Below are 21,622 nucleotides of genomic sequence, written 5' to 3' on the forward strand. Positions count from 1 at the left end.
TATTTCGACAAATTAATAAAATTAAAAAAAAATTATTCCTGTAAAAATATTCAATGATCAAAGAATTTTAGATATTCAAAAAAATTGAAAACTGGCTGAAATCAGACACACGCATACAAAGAGAAACTTTTCGACATTTCATTTACATTTTCGTAAATAAATTATTTTATACCCCTTTCCTCATCAATTTTTGTACGTGTTTTGTTCTCGAAATTTCCCTCTTGGAATATTGCTTCCATCATTCAAGAGCCCTAGCAAATGCTCGATTAAAAATGTTAGATATGTCTCTCCATTCAGCCTGTGTGGAAGAATATATGGTGCAATAAGGCGATTATTGTAAATTCCACACCAAATATTTTAGAAAAACGATGTTGTAAATTGCGTTTTCTAGCATGAACCACTTAGATTTTGAAATTGGTTGAATTCAGAGTAAACGAATTTCTTCTGTGATCTTTCACATAGCCTTGAAAATAAAGCTTCAGATCGATTCAAGCAGCATGGTAGAAGATAAATAGTGGACCAGAAAGAAAGGCTAATGAAAGCCGCAAAACATTCGATACAAAACACATACGAAAATAGATGGGGGAAGGGGTATAAAAGTGTATTTCGTTTTGTATGCGTGTGTCTGATTTCAGCAAATTTTTATTTTTTTTAAATTTCTGAAATTTTTCAATTCGGTATGCTCGCATCCCCTTAGGAGTCTTCCCCACAGGTTAGAAATGCTGCCTTTAGTCATTTCACTCAGAAATTAAATTCATTCAATATGAATTTACGCATTATTCGGAAAAACACAGGTTCGCGTTTACTATGAATCGAAAATTCCAGGTATTCAATAGCTCATAAAATATTGATGCGAAGTGTACCATTATTTCAAATGAGCTTGTTTGAAAGAGTATCCATTGTAGATTCTGAGGAAAATTTCACTTTTTGAAAATTCGATGTACAGGGTGTTTTATAAGATATGGAATAAAGAATATAATTTTCTCAGTCCGGACCATCGCTATCGACAAGTCATCAGGTGCAAATATTAGGCATTGGCCTAAACTCATTCCCTCAAATTTTCATGAAGATCCATGCAGGCGTTCAAAAGTTATGCCGATTGAAATTTGGCTATAAAATACATAAAACAGCCTGTATCTCTTAAACGAATAACATATTTCGAACACTGATTCAGACTCTCCGAAATATCCCACATCTAAATAATAATAAAAGTGTATTATGAAGTACTATCGCAGCTAGGAAGACTGAGGCTCCACCCCCCAAAGATACCAGCAATTCAGAAAAAATGTGTCAATGGAAAGAACATTATGTTTCTGATGGATTTTCGTTTATTATTTTTAACCCAGCATCATTTATTGCTTCGATCAGCAACTTTAATATAGAAAGAATTTTTTGGGATTCTTCTTAAAGATAAATTCTTCAAAATCAAATTTTTTGCCACCATGATAAGAATATATTATTATTTCTTCGTATCAAGTATCATGGTTGAACACGTCCTACAAAAATGCTTCCTAAAGCCAAAGAAGCCAGCGGATGCTAGGATTACCTAACATGCAATTATGCTTCTTGAAAAAGGTTCCGAATGGAAACATCTTTCTTCGAAATTTCCGATTGGGTAACAGATAACAATCTGTGTTATCATCATTCACTTGTTTGATTGATCGAAGTTATGACTCTTAGACTGATTTCAAAAAATTAAGGGAATTAAATAAAATGGATTTGAAAATATACCAACTGACAAAGAAACTGCAACACCCAGAAGGAGCTGTTTAAACTTTTAATTTTTTCAGTAAAATATAGATAGTACAGCAAGGAGTAAATGATTGAAATTTGGAGAAAAAGACGAAGGGTTTACAATTTTTTTTAATAAATTTGTAATGTGTTTGTCAACTGCTACTATCTATACATTCCCCAACACGTCTCGGCATTGATGCAATAAGATGGTATATTTCTTCTTGAGGGTTACTATCCCCAGCTACCTGTACTTCATGTATCAGAGCCGCCAAAGTCCCTGGGAGCTGGGGTAAATTTCCAAGTCTTCTACCCATGATGTCCCAAATATACTCTATGGGCTAAAGATCGGGGGATCTGGGCGGCCATGGCAAAATATATACATGGGTCGCTTCGAAAAAGTTTAAACTAACTCTGGCAACATGAGGTCGAGCATTATCTTACAGAAATATTGTATTCTCAAGCCGGTTAAGGTAAGGGAGAACATATGGCTCCACTATTTCTTGGAGGTAACGCAGCACTGTCATGTTACCTCGAATAAAGACTAAAGGTGACCTACTTGCATGTGCTATAGCACCGCGTACCATAACGCCTACTGTCCGGTGTACGTGAGGCTCAACATCAAACTGAGGTTCATGTCTTTCTCACCGACGTTGTCTAACCCTTCTTCGGCCATCATGTGTACCAGTAGAATCGAGATTCATCAGACAATCTGATGCCATTCCAATGTTGACGTTCTCTGCACCACTGCAATCGTTGCCGGCGATGCTCAACCGTGAGAGGTAACAGAAAGTGGGGTCGATAATGCTACCGTTCAAAAGATCTTATCCGGCGTTAAACCATTCGGACAGTTACAGGATGGCCTTGTTCTCCTAACTACTCATCAGCCAAAAATCGAGTTGTCGCAAATCGGTCTCTAATAGGCATAAGTCTTAGACGTCGATCTTGAACTTCATTCAAACTCACTCATTTACTCCTTGCTATACTATCTAAAGTTTTACCAAAAAAAATAAATAAAATTTTAACAGCTCCTTCTGGGTGTTGCAGTTTTTTGTCAGTTAGTACCTATAACTCATGAATGTGAATTCGAGATGAGGAAGAAGGAATTAACGATAGAATAATCTAGATTTCAAACTTAGTGCAACATGGGTACTTTCTAAAATATGATGTGCAGTTATTTCCTAACATATCTATATTTCGCAAAATATTTTGAACGTAACAGTATCGATGGCCATTCCGGAAAGAACTTATTCTGACCTCAAAAGACTGCAAAAGTATTTAAGAAGTACAATGGGATCGATTGTGATAGATTAACTGGGCTCGCTCTGTTGAATATTTATTATGATTTTGAATTCGATATTGAGAATATCTGAGAGAAAACTGAATATATTTAATAATATCATTTATTTTCATTATCTTTAGTATTTACTTCGACCTTGCTTATGCTTCAAAAACGAGGTATAAGGCAAAATTATATCTCCTGATGTTTATAATGAAACACCCTGTATAATTTATGAATACAATTTCATACTCAATTAATCTGCAAAGTGAAATGCCATGAAAACATAGGATTAGAGTACTTTCAACACAATTTCATTTTTCACATTGTTGCAAACATTTTGTTGAGGAAGCGAAAAAAATTCCGAAAGTACCTAGGTCATCTCGTATTATTCCTCCTCCTTTATCCAACAGTCAACAGACATCCCAGAAAGAATTATCTCTCTTCAAATTTTGTATCGGATCAATTCAGTTCATCCTAGAGACCGGAGATCCTCATAGGTATCGGTTACAATTCTGTACTAAATTCTGCACGAAACTTTTTGTTGATTCTACGTATACATACATACACTCAAAATTTCAACTCGGTTGGAACTGTTGTTATACCTTTTTCAAAGAAAGTAAATCAAGTATTTATTTAGATGTTTTAACACCAATTTTAATTCTCCTGTTACAATATGTTCGGAAAAAAGTCTTTATTACACAATTTTAAGGACACATTGTTCTTTAATGTTTGTTCTCGGGCTTTTCCAGTTCATAAAGAAATATTTTATTACTAGAGAGAGAGAGAAATTAAATTTATTGATAAATCAAATGGCTATCGACCACAGTCTTCCAGCCAGTTGCATACATTTTTATATTACATATTATTAATAAGTATTAAAAAAAAAAAAAAAATAAACATCATCCTAGTGATTCCAAGTGTTCGAAAAGTGGCAAAGCTGGTAACTTTGCCTTTGGTGTAGTTGCTCTACTGTAATGATGTATTAATGGCTCCATCATGTTGATATTATTTTGGTTATTGATGAATTTTTTACTTAGTTGTTGCATTCTTTCCAGTTTTTATTACTATTTTTTCAAAACCAATGAATTTATCACAAAAACACTTCATATCGTAGAATTAATAACAATAAGTATTCATAATATCTAATATAAATAATATTCTATATCAAAACTGAATGAAATATTCACTAAAATTAAGAAAATTCTCATTTTGACGACAACACAGCAAATTAGGTACATATTTCTATATAAAAATACTAATCACTAATTCATGATATGGCAGGATGACTTTTTAATTATTTTAATTACTTGACCTGATTGCGTTCATATTTATATTAGACTAGCTGCCCGCCCTGGCTCCGCACGTTCTGTCAGGCAGCCCAAAATACATCCCTCGAAGTGTCAAATTATAATATATGATTGGAAGGAAAGGTATTTTTTTCGTGCGATTTTTTCGAAAATATTTTGTTGTATAAACCTTCTCATGACAGTAATGAACACAACAACAAAAATTATCCTATTTGGTGCAGTTGCTTGAACTTGATGCCTTACATAATATCCATAGATCCTCTTTTATATACCTATAGATTATAAGGATTAAATACAGGGTGTGTTCCATCTCAGACGGACAACCCCGTATATTTCTTATTCCATAGGGATTGGAAAAATTTCCCGAAACACGTCAAATGATTTTGTTTGGGGAACATCTTTTGAGGTATATTTGAGGCTTGAACGAGCAAACCCCTAAGAGGGGGAGCTTCAACCCCTCAAAATTGAATAGAAAAGAGGGGTTGAGTAATACTTCATTTGAAAGGTCTTGGAAGCCTCTTTACAACGGTGTTTGTAATTTTGATGAACCGTTTTTGCCAAAAATCAATTTTGTAGCTCAAATGAGCCACTTAAATATTTTGGTTATTTTTACAATCTACAAGCCCATTTCCATTAAGACCTTTTCACAATGTTAAAAATCTTAAAAAAATTCTTAAAAAAAATTGAATTGTTTTATCATAGTTAAATCAAACAAATTAAATCTGCATCTTTAAATCAAATGTTCAAATTATTCTCCATTGACTACCATACAATAATAAAATCTTGACTGAAAACCGTCTATAACAAGGTTCAGCATAATAGGTGATATTTGACGACACTCATTTAAAATTCGTTTGCGTAGTTCGTCCAAATTTTCAGGCTGAGTCACAAAAATCTTGGACTTAAGATGTCCCCACAAGAAGAAGTCCAGACAGTTTTTGGCGAAACGGTTCATGAAAATTATATTTTTCATACTCCGTTATCAAGAGGCTTTCAAGACCTTTCAGATGAAGTATCACAAAACCCCTCTTCCCTATTCAATTTTGAGGGGTTGAAGCACCCCTTCTTAAGGTGTTATTCGATCAATCCTCAAATTTACGTCAAAAGATGTCCCCTAAACAAAATCATTCTACGTGGAAAATTTTTCCAATCACTATGGGATAAGAAATATACGGGGTGGCTCGTCTTGAAGTTCATCATCTCCAAAAATCTTTCACCTGTTCTTCTGAGATGGAACACCTTCTATACAGGGTCTCTCACTAGGAACCTCACCCATATTTATACGGGAAACTACTGAACGTATTTTCATGAAATTCAGCACTGAAAATTTCATCTTTTTGGCGTGAAGGGAAAAGAAATAGCTGAAAATTCAAGACGAAAAACAGTTTTTTGTGAATAACTCAGAAAATATCCATTTTAGGGCAAGGGTGTGATGCATACACTCACATTATTTTTTAACGTAGATTCAATATCTGCCATAAAAAAATGGGGTTCTAATTTGAAAAAATTGATTTTTCACGATTTTGTCATCCCTAACTTTGAAAGCGATTTTTTCACCCCCTGTATCATGAATCGCGATTTCGATTTTTAAAGTGGATACATCAATTTTACATCTTGAAAAATCCCAAAAATGAAAATTTTCCATCCAAAAACCTCGAAGGTATTCTTGTTTCAGCGGAGCTCTATTTCCATTTTTTTTTCGAATTTTCCCGCTCAGAGAGAATTTTCCAACCAAAACTGAAAAATGTTACATCAAAATAACTTGAAATTTTCTAAGGAATCTATTTCTGCAATAAAAAAATGGTGTTCTAATTTGATAAACGGAAGTTGACGTCATTTCCGGAAAAACCGGAGGTGCTCATGCCTTGAAAATATTTTAGATTTCATCAGCATCGTGAAATACTTATAAGTGCTGAATTTCATGAAAATACGTTCAGTAGTTTCCCGTATAAATATGGGTGAGGTTCCTCGTGAAAGACCCTGTATATCTCTGTAAATCTCACTTGGTTTGAAGTTCACTTGGTTTGATCTTAGATCTTCTTGTTGGAGTTATTTGACGAAGAAAACAAAACCTTCAAAATAAAGTATCCTTAAATAAAATGTCGTTGCCTGTATCTGTATTTATTTAGAATTAAGTAAGGAAGGCCTGTACTATATCCAGACTTGCATTACCCGGCTTAAGATACTCTTTTCGGAGGAAACATATGGTATATTTAAATGTAGATCTCTATCATCAATTTTGGACATTTTACGTTGCGAAAAATATATTCCTTACTGGGATCTTTGCAAACCGTTAGAAAAGACATGGGCGTGTGAACGAAGCTATTATTGTTCATGAGGAAGATGAGTTTGAAGCAGTTCAGATTTTCATATGCAATAAATAAGTTGCCAAGTCTGCAGTTACGATAGGGAACTGAACTACAAATAATGTGGATAGACATCAGGAAGGTAATTTAATGTGTCATAACTTGGCAGTCGTAAACTTCACTGTTCAAATTCGCATTGCCATTAGGACTCATCGATTTTCCCTCAACCTAATAAGGCAACGTATTGAAAATTGAAAGTAGTTATAACTTGCAGTCACTCTAAAGTCAAGATTATTAAAACTAGATAAATATAAGTTTACTGAAGTCAGTAGAGGATCCAGGAGGAAGCCGCAGGAGGCGCCTCCCTCCAAGGAAGGATGCGATGATGCTTCGTCTTCGTCGGATGCAACTAATGTTCAACCGGTTGCACTAACAATAATGCAAATTTGGGATTTATACTGTGCTCGTCCTGGGTCCAGTTTATGCACAAATAATGTACTTTTCCAACTTTTTACTTCACACCCTTTGAAATGTTTCAGAAAGGCTCGACTTAAACAATAGATAGTATTTAAAATTGATATTCAAATTTACAAAACTTGAAAACATACTGGTTCTACTTCATATTCATATTCTTGCGTTTGGTGAACTAAGAAGAAAAATACGAGACACCATCTATTTTTGCTCTTCCCGAGGAAAATGTGATTTGTTTCTATGGGTATCCTTGATATGTCAGAACCTCTAATTTGACTTCCGAAAATCGGTCAAATCAAATTGTCAGACAAAATCATGATTATTTCATTCTATTTCTGAACAACTTTCATGAAATAATTCTCGAAACATTTGAAATTTACATAGAAATTTAATGGGCACTCAAAAATACTCCCTTTGCTCTTTAGCTTCATGTTGAAAGAAAATTTATGGATTTGGAATTAACAATAATTTGAAACGTTGATTAAAATTGATAAACTGAATTGTATGATGATTTTTGTTTTTGTAATTCACATGATGAATAAGCTTATGTAATTTCAGGTAATGGGAAACAGTAGTAAAAAACAAGCTGCAAAGTGTAATTTTTTATCAAAAGATGAACAAAATCTTGTTAGCAATTCATTTCGATTTATAAGTAAGAATTCTGATCGTATTAAGGAAGATGACTTAAATGTAAGGTTCCAATAATGTTCTTACAATTGATTATTAATTCAAGGCTATTTCAGAAATTATGGGGTAGTCAAATCGATCCACGTCTTCTACAATACATAAATAATTACTTATTTGGAATAGGTGAAGATAAACAAGGATTTGTTTCTTTGTCAGTATTTGCAGAATTATATGTATTCTGCACAAGAGGGACAGTTGATGAGAAATTCAAGGTTCTTCTGAATTCTTTGGGAAAATCAGAGAACGATACTTGTGATTTACCTTATTCTTTAGTCAAAGAGGTAATAACTTTTTCTTAGATTAATCTGAACATTAAGCTATATGAGTTCATAAAAAATTCAAGCGTAGAATATTTCATTTAAAAACACAATATTCAGTCACATTCTTTATTCATTTAATTTGACGATATTTGGTTGTTCAGTAACATGTCTTCATTTTTCTTATGAAATCCACATATAAGAAGATGTGTGAAATATTTCAATTTGTAAGATTATGATGATATTCAAATGAATCTTAAGTAACTAATCAAGTTTTTTTTTATTTTCTAATTATTGTCAACTAATTTATAATCACATAAGAATTTCCCTCTAATCTCTAAATCAAATTGCACTCATAACTTAGTTTTAAAACACTATAAAATGTAACTTAATAACAAATTAATCTCTTGTTTATCAATTAGGGATTCTGAATTATACCTATTCCTTTTTTCAGTATGTCGAAAGTATAGTTTCATCCTTTATGAAAATACAGAAAGTGACTAATGGTAGACAGTATAGATCTTGGTTCTCTAAAGGATGCTTTATAGCTCCACAAAACATTCAACGCCTAGCTGAATCTTTATCTAAAGACCTGTCTGTGGGTGAAAGTATAACTAAAATTACTTTGGAAAACTGGTTACAAACATGTACTCTACTAGGACAATTACTTCTTTATGTCTTCAATCATTTATATAAATTATCACACAAAGATAAGGAGAAACCTGTTGATAGAGCAAGCATTTCAAATGATGACGATGATGCAGTTGATAGAGAATCACAATCAAAGGAGAGGAGTTTGATTCCAATATGTAGAGGTTTAGATTTAATCCCATCATATCCTAGTATTTTAGATTTAAACCAAATCATATTCATGAATTCTAATCTTCCCCAAGAGTTTCAAACGGATTGGAGATTTTTATTCAGCTCTGAAATACATGGAGAATCTTTCTCTACCTTAATAGGCAAGTTTGAAATATCATGCCTTCTTTTTTAAACATGTTAGAAATACTAAAACTTACAGTTCAATGTTTTTAATTTCACATAAAAATAATTTTCCTTCTTGTTGCATTTGATCCAATAAAATTTTATGGACCCTAAATATTCAATTGAAATATTTATTTTTAGGAAGAATTATTGATCAAGGACCAACAATACTTGTTTTGGAAGATAAGAGTGGTTATATCTTTGGAGGTTTTGCTCCTGAGAATTGGACACTAAATCCCAAATTTTTCGGAAATGACAGCAGTTTTCTGTTCACATTAGCACCAAGAATGCGTATATTTCCTTCTACTGGATATAATCAGCATTTCCAATATCTCAATCTGCACCAGCATACACTTCCTAATGGCTTGGTGAGTATATTATTGATTATACCCTCAAAATGTTTTGTAAACTCGAAAAGAAATGCCTCATTTTGATATCAAGTATTATTCTAATTATTTACCTATTTATTTTACAAAAATATCTAGTTCACATTCTGGTAGAAATAAAATCTGAAAAATTAGAAAAGCAGTGAGTCAGGAGCTTTTACGTGCTTGTTTAAATTCATATTTATGTAATTTTTTGACGTAGATTTTTGCTTCAATGTACTAGGTCAGATTGTAAATACTGAAGTCAAAACTTTCTGAGTTGTGAAATACCATAAGTCATTGTAAAAGTCAACAGAAGTGGAGTCAATCCAAAAATTCATTATGCATCAAAAGCAGATCAACAAGACTATTATGAATCTACTGATATAATCACAGAAAGCACATCAAAGACCAAATTACCAGCTCTCCCACGTTTTTAACATCTGCTGTCTTTTTTTTAATTTTCTTCTCTAATGAAATGATTATACATCATAATAATGTATGCAGGAAAACTTCGGTCGATATCTATTTGATTAGAATCATTAAAGTTTATTTTCTTTCTAGAAGAAACTACAATCACATTGAAAATGTAACATTTGAGTAACCATCCTAAAATTCGAAACATCTGTTTTGATGATTTTATTTCCTATTTTAATGAATACTGTGAAATATCCTTATCTGACAATGAATTTTATGAGCCCACATGAGTCTGAAAATACATATATAATAGGTTTAATTGGCTTCTATGAAAGATTAATTTTCCTAGGTAGTACCCTATGGAAAAATTTTGTAAATAATGATATAATACATATGCAAAAAGTATTGAATATTGAATTGAATATATCAGGCTAATATGCATAAAATCTAGTCTCATCAATCATGATATTCTGAAATTTATATTATAATGTTACAAAATTGTTTTTCCTGAAGTTAACTAACATTGATCTGATATTGCAATAATTATTATGTCTTTTGAGTTGATTTTATTTCGAACACTACTTAGAAATTTTACATATCTTATCTTCTTATAATTTCAAAGAAAAAGGTTTCGGTCATGATGTATTCCACAAAGCATGTATTATCTTTCTATTTTAAGGCTATGGGCGGTCAACATGGATACTGTGGATTTTGGTTGGATAGTGAATACGGTTTAGGGCATACAAGTGAATCTTGCACAACCTACTCTGGTTATCAGCAAATGTCGGGTATCAAGGAATTTCAATATAGGCATCTAGAAGTATGGGGCCTAGGAAAACCTCCTACACCATCTTCTAAATTGAAGAGGGGACAAAGCAATGAGAGACAGATTGGTCATCCAGAAAGTAAAGCTTTATTGAAAATGATAGGACGAGGGACTCATAGCGAAGGAATGGAAGAGGCTCCGCCATTAGTTCATCATCATAATTGAAAACAATGAGTTACACAACAGAGAAATATCACAAACAAAAATATCTGTAAGGGTTTTTCAAAAGACATATGGTGCCATTTCTCCTGAAGTTTTTATAATTGTATTTTTGACTAAAAATTTACTTCACTGAGGTGCAGCTTACTAAATGTGAATGTTTCCTACTTTGTGGTACCTACCTAAATTTACCACAACTACTCTCTTAACGACATTCAGTATCGATTTTATTTAGTTTTTTCAGTTGGGTTCCATTATCACCAAAGAATCATATTGAGAAAGAATTTTTTTTATTAAATACACCTCAACAATTATTTCTTACTGTGACAGCATAGCGACTTAAGTAGTTGGCGATCAAAATATTTGCTTCAGGTTACAATCTTAGGAATGAAGCAATTGAATCTTTTACCTGAAAAGTTGAAACTGTTCAACAAAAATGCTTTTTTCTAAGCTAATCAGAACAGATAGAAGGAGTAGTAGCGGGTTGCTCAAAAATTTGGTTGTGGTACCAAGACATCAGAAAATCAGCTTCATCAAAATTGCAACGAATTATTTCAGTTGAAATTAAAAGACAATCAAATTTTTGTACAACCAAATATTGTGACTCAGATCATTTCCTATACTTACTCTTTAAATATAATAATTTCCAAAACTTTATTGAATTAATTAAAATTTATATAAAATTTCTCATTTTAGTTTCATTCAAGCTTCAAATGTATTTATAAAATTTTGAGTAAGCATGCAGTCAAAAAAAGTTCTCTTTTCTTGATTTGATAAAGTTTTGTAGAACTCAAAGTTACTGTAGTTAAGTTGGATCATTCAGCAAAAAAGCAATCAAAGGTGATTCTCATCTTCTCATTAGCTGAATGAAATGGAAGAAAAGTCTGCCAAGAATGAAGCACAAGGTAAGTTGTTTTTCTTTTGAAAAGCTACTCATCATGAAATGTTCATATTTCATATCTTAATTAGCTTTCAATAAAAACTTTCGGAGCTAGGATTGAATTTTTAAATTTCTTAATTTTTTATGATCAATCATGATGAAAATATTAATTATTTTAGTTCCATTTTGCATTGTATTAGAGAATTAATTAATTTTTTCAAATATATAGTATCTCTGTATTTAATTCTAAAGGAACATATAAAATTTGCTAGTGCATGCACAGAACATAACTGGTTATTTTAACTAGTACAAGATCTAAGCTTCTGAGAGGTCTCACAGATGCCTAGGAAAAGCAGAATAGGAAATGTACAAGGATTCATTATTGTGGAACATTTTTTAAATAAGGTATTAAGTCCTTATTCGTTAGATTTTATATAATTTTGGTAGATTACCAAATAAATATTTAAAAATAATTTATTCCATCCGGTATGAATGCATTTAATTCACCTCATCATTATGCCAAGTTCTTCAGAGTGCTTAGCTCTATATGATTTGAGAGTATAAAACATGAAATGTTTCATATTTGTTTCACTTATAATGTATGTAATTCCTTCTGGTTTTAAGCTCATTCATTATTCTGATTGCAATAATTATTGCTAAAATCTTCATCTTCTTTCTTTGCTCGTTTTTCTCAATCGATATAAATTAATTCAAAATAATCACCTTTTGAATCTCTCTGAACAATTGATAGAATTAACCACAATAAAAAATCAACGTGAGGATGAACTTGTGAGATTTTTATTGAATGAATGTATTTTTAAATCAACATGTGATAACTTTCTTGTTGAAAATTAATTGTATCCTTCTTAGTAATTCATTATATCGCATTAGTTGATCTAATACTATTTTCATTTGAACAGTTTTATATTATAAGGTATTATAAACTTAATGTTTGTGTTGATGTATATGAGCTTCTTAACAATTTATCTGTTAGAGTGAAAATGCACAACTAAAAGAGCATTTATTGATTGTTGTTGACACTGAACCTTGAAAACTCCAATAATAAATGTATTATTACATTTTTATAAGTAAATGATATATATGACTTAAGTCATAAGCCAAATTAAATGTAACTCAATCTGAGATGAATAAGTATATATTTAAACATTCTTTTCATAAAACTACTTACATTTCTTAAAAAATATACACCATTTATGTAATTGTTATTAATATTTATCAATCATAAAAGATAGAAATATAAATTTTTCTACAAGGATCTCTCCGATTTCACTACAACATTCAAAATCGATCACAAATTTAGTGATCGAATAGGTCATAGGGTCTTTAGTATATCATCACAGATAATGATAATAATGAAAAGATTGATTCAGTATGTTTATTGATTGAATGGAAATTTGAGGTATATGCTTTTTGAAAATTCGACATTATCTATTACAAAAGTGACATAAAAATTAGATTTTCTACACCAAACGAAAGTAATTTTTCATCCAATTGCAAATTTTTTCATTTCATAATCTGCTGTGAATATAATAACCTGCCTGCCTTGTGATGTATTTTGATATCAATACTGTTTTCTATAGATTAATTTATTTTAGTTGTTGAATTCATTTAGTGCTCTGTCAAATATTAAATTTTACTCCGGTTGACTTATTGAAATTCAATCAAATCAATACTTTGACATGTTTCACCTTTTGCTCTTTCTAGTATATTTCTTCCCTTATTCGTAACATTGAGGCACCATTAATGGAATAGTTCTAAGTTGGTCTCATTCAATGAATTTCAAAGAAAAACTGACTTGTTTCAATAGGAAAAAAAATATTTTTTCCTAATATCAAATTATTATACAATTTAAATTCATAACATTATTTTAGTTTGAAATGTTATCTGTATTGCCAATGACAAATTTTATTCTCTTTGTTGAATAATTCTTTATTGTTGATTTTGTTTTTGTTATTCATAATTAATAAAATAATAATAGATATTTTGGGTTTCATTAAAGAAAAAATTAAAAGAATCTGTTCTTTATTTTTCAATAACATTAAATAATAAAGCAGACAAAACCATAACAACTTAAAAATGCACCACAGTATAATGACAAAAAATCAGACCTTTAGATTAATATAACTCAACCATTACGATACTAACAACTAAAAAAAGAGCAAATATACATATATCATCTTATCCAGGAACAAATAAATATAAAACTGTAAATGCATTTCACCTTGTATATTATGACAGAAAAAGAGGTTTCAAGATTTGTATTTTATACAAAGGCATACTAAAAAATTTTAAGTCGATATGAAGCCAACCCGGCCACTCCTATTGCTAATGTTGCTGCCAATGTAGCCCAAAAATAAACCTTAAAGAAAAAAAATCAGGGGTCTATTGCACCAAACTACTTTTCACTTTACATTTTGTCAAATATTCGGTTACTGTTGCTCAACAATGCTTGGACTGGTTGCAACAAACTACTTTGCAACTTTTCCTTGACTTTTGAATTCTGAATGTTTTATATACAACATAATTTATTTCGAAAAGTTGTTAAGTAATTTGGTAAAACAAGCTTTTGATAGTAATTTAAGATAACTTTTCATATTAAAATTGTGCAAGCTTTTTGCGTTTCATTAACTTTAGTTTGATTGAACAGACATATTGAGTCTTACCTTGTTGGAACTTTGTTCTTTCTTATACTGTTTAGAACTATGGCCAAACATCCTCTTGGCCAATTCACGCTCAGTTTTTTTCTGTTTTTCCACAATTTGATTTAATTTAACCAATTCATTATTTATATCAGGATCATTTGGTGCCACTTCCTTAGCTTTCAATAATGACTGTATTGCTGATAGTACTTCAGTTTTAGCTTTATACACCTATAAACACAATTAATAAATAAAATTAACATTCACTAACACAAAGAGCACAGTCCAGAGAAGCAGAAAGAAATAAAGCTGCTGGAAGCATGCATACATTTAATTAAAGCTAATTTGAACCAAATGAAAAGTCTTTACCCTGGATTGTCTAAAGAGGGCCTTTATATTATTTGGTTGACATTTTAATACAGTCTTTAATGACATTAAAGCTGCATCATAGGACTCCATTCTGATTTGTGCAGCAGCTAAATTATTATAAACACTTATTCTATCCTCCAATAATTCTTGAAGAGCTGAATCTGACAATTCTTCTTCCTTAGATCCAGGGAATTGAATACCTCCTTCAACTTCATCTAAATAATCTAAAGCTTTTCTATAACACTGAATTGCAATACTATTTTCCCCTCTGCCATACCAATAGTTTCCTCTCTCCCTTTTTTTGTTCCTGGAAAATAGTTTACAAGTTTTTCCAATAGTTTCTTTTCAAATCTCATAAGCACAATTTTCAAGTTAATATTATTACCCTTTAATTTTTCTCTGAGATATATTCATACTTTCGATTTCTTCATCCCTCACAGAGATCAATTCAACTACATAAGTGATAGTTGTTTCACTTCCAATCTTAGGTGGTAGACCTTTGCTTCCAAATGCCAAACGAGGCTTTATTTTCAATATGCATTTCTCTCCTACATTCATTAATCCTATAGAGACATCTAAACCTTGAATAACCTAGCAAATGGAACAAGAAGGAATTTAATAATTTATTACTTTCAATCAACTCACATCATTGTCACCCAGTTCAATTTCAAAATTTTCCTCTTTCTGTATGATATCATTTTCCTCTACAAACAACTCATAATTTATGACACAGGTTTGCTGTCTCTGCGGATGACTATCTGGGATTCCCTCTTTAAGAATTTTCTTTTGTATGACGCCGCTACCTAGGATATCAACCCATTCATTTTCAACTTGAGCGTTTTCATCATTTTTCTCAGTTGAATCATCATCAGTCTTATGAGCTGTTCCTTCTTGGTTTACTTCTTGTTCATTATTTTCTTCATATTCAATCGACATTTTGTTGTATTCTAGATTATTTTTTAAGGTTTCAACGGATAAATAAATTGCAGACTGATGGACAAAACAAATGACAAAAATTTTGATAACCTCAAATAAGTTAAAATGGAAAATTTTGACAGAAATTATTTAGAAGTACCACCACAGAACAAGATAACTAAATACAGGTGTGTTCACTGTCATGAAAAAGCTTAGCATTTGAGGAACGACTTTTCCAAATTTTTTATTGGATTTAGATGAGATTGGCTAAACCATGATTATATATAAGATATATTGACACTCATTCTCATATCATGAGCTGAACTTCAGTTGATTTCCAGTTTGTACATCGTTTGTTTTGTCACTCATTCTTGTATATAGCGCTACCAACGGAAAGTATTGGAATTTTGGCCTCTAATTCCCTTCACCGTAATGTTTGAGACGAAATTCAATCATTAAACAAACCAGTATTTCTAGATGTGTGAACAATATAGGAGGAAAAAGGTGGACAAAGACATAAGAATAATAAAAGTCATAAGAAAATTTCAAAAATAACAATATATTAAACAATATATTCTCTGGACTAGTCAAGAGGCGGTCTATATAAAATTTACAAGAAATTCGAAAATTTTTAATTAAGACCTACTTGTAAGTACGTAGATAATTTCTTGTGAGTACCAACTACTTAATTTATTGGGTTCAAGTGGGCCAAATAATTATTAATTCATATGAGAGGTGGGTTGTTGGATCCAGATGGCCTGTTAAGCTGAGCTGCAGCACCATACAGTAACCCAACAAGGCTACCAAACAATTCAACGAAAAACACCCCAACATCACCAGGTGAAAACCTAGAAGTTCCATCTTGAATTTTATCCTTTCTTTTATCCATCATGGGAACCTTAGTTTTCTTAGTTTCCTTCGTATTTTCGATTTTACCGTTTTCGTCGAAAAGTATTATTTCATTTGGTAGCACGATATTTTCGTTGGTAGAGTTACCCGGTAGTACAACATCGATAACGCTATGAATGCCTGTGATGTTAACACTAGTGTTGTTCATCCCGAAATCTTGCTCGAATTCTTTATCAAATTCTTCCTTTTCTCTGTCGAAATCATCATCGGTCGTGGAAGTGGGTTTGTTTCCGGAATTCGCAAACATGTTTATATACAGGAATTTCCTCAAGAGCTTGCTCACTTTCTTCTGGATGAGATTCGGCACAAATCCATTGTTCGTTTGGGGATCTTCGTTGAAGACGAATCCGTTCTCGTTCTCGCTAACAGGATCTGTATCTGGTTGAGCCACTTGTCTGTCGGACTTTCTCAAGTCTGCGATGTTTTCGCTGTTTTGAGGGACAGAACTGGCTCCACTTGCTGATGTGAGTACACTCGCCACGTTATAGAGGAAAGGACTTGCTTCATTTTTTTGGATAACCTATTAGGAAGAAAACATATAAATGTAAGATCTCGAATTGTAAATTATGTAAATAGGGGCCATCAATACGTTTTGGAATCTTTTCTTTCTGAAGGTTCATAGATTTTTTTGTAGCCAATTGTTTTATTACGGTACCAATTCCGTCTCATGTTTTACTGTATTATTGGAAAGTCCAGGATAATGTCTTTAGATTAGACAGGTTGCCTTCTAAGAATATGTATTTTCATGTTGTCTCCTAGGCCGATGACGCCGTATTGATTTCTGACTCAGAAGACGATCTAGAGAGAATACTTCACGCTTTCAACCAGGAAGCCAAATCATTGAATATGCTCATAAACACAACCAAAACAAAGTGTATGGTAACATCTAAAGAACCCATAAAATGTAAACTGGAGATTGATGGAAAGATGGTGAAACAGGTGAGAGAGTTCACATACTCAGGAGCAGACATCACTAGCGACGGAGATCTAAAGCGGGAAGTGAGAAATCAGACAATGAAAGCGTCGAGGATATCAGGTTGTCTTCAGGATATTGTATGGCGCAATAAATATCTCAACATAAACAGCAAAGTTAGAATATATAACACAGCCATCCGACCCATCATTACTTATGCTGCGGAGACAAGACCAGATACGGCAAGGACAACACAGATGATGAGGACGACAGAGATGAGGATAATAAGAAGAATACATGGAAAGACTTTACTGGACAGGGTGAGAAACGAGGAACTAAGGGAACGAAGCGGGATTCAAGACGTGGGAAAGTTTGTGAGGCAGAGGAGAAAATACTGGAATAAGCACATAGAGAGAATGTCGGACAACAGACTGGTGAAAGGAGCAAGGCAGAACAAACCCACGGGGAAGAGAACCCAGGGAAGACCACCGAAACGTTGGAAAGAATGCTGGACGTCTACGTCGGAAGAGGCTGATTAATTCTTAACAGGCAGACGCCTACCTATATGAACTACCAGCTCATATAAGCAAGAAGAAGAAGAAGAAGAAGCCTTCTAAGTTTAATGGGGATACGTCACGAATGGCTGACGCTGATTGGTTGAAAGTTACGAGGCAACCTGTCATCTATAGAGCTTAGCCAATAGCGATATGGATAACGGATGACGCGTTATTCCCGCTCTTCAACCTAAATTACAATACAACCTGTGTAATCTATAGGCCTTGGATCCAGGAAATGCTTCGGCAACGAAGATGCTGTGAACCACATGTTGATAAATAAAAACGATCCTGGGAAGTATCAAGAAAAAATATGCGAAGACATCCACTTTTTTTAGAACTGTACCATTTTGCTGGGCTTAGGTCTATAGGTCTTTAGTCTAGAGATTAGTCACCGTATCACGCTCAACACTAAAATAAGACTGGTTAGGAGCCTGGTATTTTCTGTGTTCCAGTACGGAGCTGAGTGTTGGACTCTTAAGCAATCAGACAAGAAGAAGATAGACGCATTTGAGATGTTTTGTTGGCGTCGAATGTTGAGGGTCTCCTGGATAGAAAGAAGAACTAATCTCTCAATCCTCCAACAGGTTAATGTAAAGAAAAGGCTACGCACCATAATTTCAGAAAATATCGCCAGATTCTTTGGTCATGTGGTTAGAAGAGATGGGCTCGAAAAACTTACGATAGAGGGCATGGTACAAGGAAAGAGGAGCCTTGGAAGATCGCCAACAAGGTACACTGACCTGATCACCCAACTCACTGGCAAGACTTTGCCACAGTCAATAAGGATGGCTGAGGATCGAGATGAATGGAGGCGGACAGTAAAGAAGATTTCACGAAATCACGATGCTTGAAACAAGCTACCGACTCGGAAGAAGAGGTCTATAGATTATACAGGATGTCTCGTAACTTAGGTTGAAGATTGTGGGTTACGCATCATCCGTTAGCCATATGGCCATTGGGCAAGGTTTATAGATTAGACGTTGCTTCGTACTTTTAGCTGAGATCCTGGTAATTTCTGGTTTACGTATGAGCAAGGCACACCAAGAATTTAAGTTTACATGGAATAGCTCAAAACCCGATTCAACTATATTTATAAGCATGTTATGAGGATTTGGTTTGCACTGCAGTTTGCAATCGCAAATTTTGAAATTAGAGACGAAATTTTTTTCCTTCCAAATGTGAGTATAAAATTTCCGAATCTACCGAACGTAGATTAATGATTTGGTGTCAAATAATAACTTTCATGAAGATCTAGAGAACAATCAACTTCATTGACTTTCATAATATCGAAGAGCCAATGTATTATGCAAGCAGAATTCATTTTATGGGCCCAGTCTGCTTCAACTGCATAATAATGAATGTTGATCAATTGTTGAACCCATAGTTGTAAGATTTTACCATTTCCAGATGAGATTGATGTATACTGTCACAGCCAAGTTTAATAGGTAGGTATAACAGTGTCATCTTCATATACAAAAGGGTATAGGAATATTCTTTGTCTTATTTTAGTCATTGCACATTTTAGTGCTGATATGAATGAAACAATATGATATTTTATATCTCAGATTTTAAGGTCAAGAAGTTGTCCTATAATTCCGATATAACATAGGATGTAGAAACTACATATCACCATTCACCACCACACATATCTTTTAGCCTATTCCTATTGTTGGTGTAAAACGCAAAACGCCATAAAGATGGATCATTTATGGAATTTCAGAGGCCTCATTTCGACTTCAGATTCGGATTCAAGACCAAACAAGAATATAATCAATGTGGACTCCGGAATTTATTAAAAACAAAAATAACACAAAAAGAAACAAGTATTTAAGGAAATACTTAATAAATAATCTAGATGAACTTAGACATATGAACAATCAGACTAGGGCTTTCTGAAATAAATAGACGACATGCAATCGATGATACTGACCTATAGGTACCTCTTTGTAAATTTTCGAAAATAACTATACGAGTTGAAAATTTTCGATACAAAGAGGTACTCTTTGTATCGAAAATTTTCAACTCGTATAGTTATTTTCGAAAATTTCCGTCAGAACCCAGAATAATCCAGTGTTCAAATCTCGTAGCATAATAAATTGTGGAATTTAAAGTACCGATATTATGATTGAATTATATGCTTACCAAAAAATTCAGAAATAAGAGCAAATACATCTTGAACATTGCAATGAAGGTACAACTTTCAGCAAGTTGATCGAACTACTAAACGGTTTTTGTCTCCTAAGATTCGCGATTTGATGAGCCCAAACCTATTACAACTAATCTTTATTCTGATTTGGTTATGTCAATGAAAGGGAGGACTATTTACCCCACTTTTGTAGGTTTCGACATCTTTCACCGATTTATCGTTTGAATTATTATTGCAGGCGCGTGTTGCCTTGTAGATTATTTTATTATGTCAAACGCGGTTCTTTTGTCCTATTGAGGGAATGCTGATGGTCCCGCATATTGATTGAGGTTATTATAATATCGATATAAAATGTGTAAATACTGATTCCGATTTAATTAAATGCTTTGAGATATTTGGAGAAAATGAAGACTTGACCTTCACCAAGATGCAGATATTTCGTGTAACTTGATTAACATTATAGAAGAATCTTAAGAGTTGATGAGTTATGAACAAAAAGAGTAGGTACTGAGTTTTTTCTACATTACTGAAAATATTTAGGATTGATTGAATGGAACTAATTGTACAAGATACCAATAATAATAATAATTCAATTGAATCATCCTATATGTCTTTTTCTACAGAATCATCTAATGGGCTATCGAGTTCGAGTGTATACATATAACTTAGACTCAGTTGGTCAAATAGTTATATCTTAACAGCTTTGTACAAGAGCACGAAGTTTTCTCCAACTCATCTGGAGATGTTATATTAATTAAATTGTATTTTGAGACATACATAATTTTATGTTCTACAAAATCATGTATGTTTTCGGACAGAGTTGTTGTCCAGGTCTGGCGCCAGTAATTTTGGCTCCTGTATCAAAGAATTTTTCCGCGTCCCTGCTGGAAAAGTATTAATAACAACATAACCTCCCTCATAACCAGACTAAAAAAAATCTTCTTCTTCTTCTTCTTTCTCTTTTCTTAAGACTTAGTCTTGTTTCTTCCACTATTCAGCCTCCTGGGAAACTAAAAAAAATCTTTGGACATAAACCGTTCTACAACAAAGTCACCAAGCTCCGCCATGATTTCATCAGAGCTTCCAAGAAGGTACACCATAAAACGCTTCGCCATAATGCTGACATGAGCTCTCTCCTCGTATATTCCTTCGTACGTCCTTCTTTTGGGCGTCGTCGATACTGGCAGGGAAGTGTGCGGTAACTCTTTGCTGACTTGAGAGATGGCGCCGCAAGCTGCGCAATTCTCGGCATAACGGTTCTACATCAAAGATCAAAGTAGCCACGCTCCGCTATGGAGGTGTATGGTGTACATGGCAGGGACCACTGATGAAATCATCATAATGGAAAGTCAGTGAACCCGGGATGAAACATCACTATACCTCAAAAGCGAACGCATCTTACCAATTTGATGAGAACGCCTTGCCAAATTTGAAAACAAAGGGAATGTCACTCTCAATTTTAATCGACTTTCTTTGGGTTT

The 21,622-nt window shown here is 33.0% G+C and overlaps 3 protein-coding genes across 3 annotated transcripts; 1 reads left to right on the plus strand and 2 right to left on the minus strand.

The window, feature by feature from the left end:
- Positions 1-7,347: 7,347 nt before the first annotated feature.
- Positions 7,348-13,333, plus strand: LOC123680520 (MTOR-associated protein MEAK7). The gene is made up of 6 exons (XM_045618465.1): positions 7,348-7,599; positions 7,656-7,787; positions 7,841-8,065; positions 8,496-9,003; positions 9,167-9,393; positions 10,487-13,333. The coding sequence occupies exons 2-6, from the start codon at positions 7,659-7,661 to the stop codon at positions 10,796-10,798; spliced, it is 1,401 nt and encodes a 466-aa protein (XP_045474421.1). The 5' UTR covers positions 7,348-7,599; positions 7,656-7,658; the 3' UTR covers positions 10,799-13,333.
- A 365-nt stretch (positions 13,334-13,698) lies between these two features.
- Positions 13,699-15,747, minus strand: LOC123680532 (peptidyl-prolyl cis-trans isomerase FKBP8). The gene is made up of 5 exons (XM_045618475.1): positions 15,347-15,747; positions 15,087-15,292; positions 14,702-15,008; positions 14,357-14,563; positions 13,699-14,052 (listed from the first exon to the last, which is right to left on the minus strand). Exons 1-5 carry the CDS (start codon positions 15,635-15,637, stop codon positions 13,972-13,974), a joined length of 1,092 nt encoding a protein of 363 aa, XP_045474431.1. The 5' UTR covers positions 15,638-15,747; the 3' UTR covers positions 13,699-13,971.
- A 408-nt stretch (positions 15,748-16,155) lies between these two features.
- On the minus strand, positions 16,156-20,331 carry LOC123680542. The gene is made up of 2 exons (XM_045618487.1): positions 20,138-20,331; positions 16,156-17,045 (listed from the first exon to the last, which is right to left on the minus strand). The coding sequence occupies exons 1-2, from the start codon at positions 20,174-20,176 to the stop codon at positions 16,341-16,343; spliced, it is 744 nt and encodes a 247-aa protein (XP_045474443.1). The 5' UTR covers positions 20,177-20,331; the 3' UTR covers positions 16,156-16,340.
- Positions 20,332-21,622: the final 1,291 nt, after the last annotated feature.

This window comes from Harmonia axyridis, chromosome 1 (assembly GCF_914767665.1).
Source record: "Harmonia axyridis chromosome 1, icHarAxyr1.1, whole genome shotgun sequence".
Taxonomy (NCBI): domain Eukaryota; kingdom Metazoa; phylum Arthropoda; class Insecta; order Coleoptera; family Coccinellidae; genus Harmonia; species Harmonia axyridis.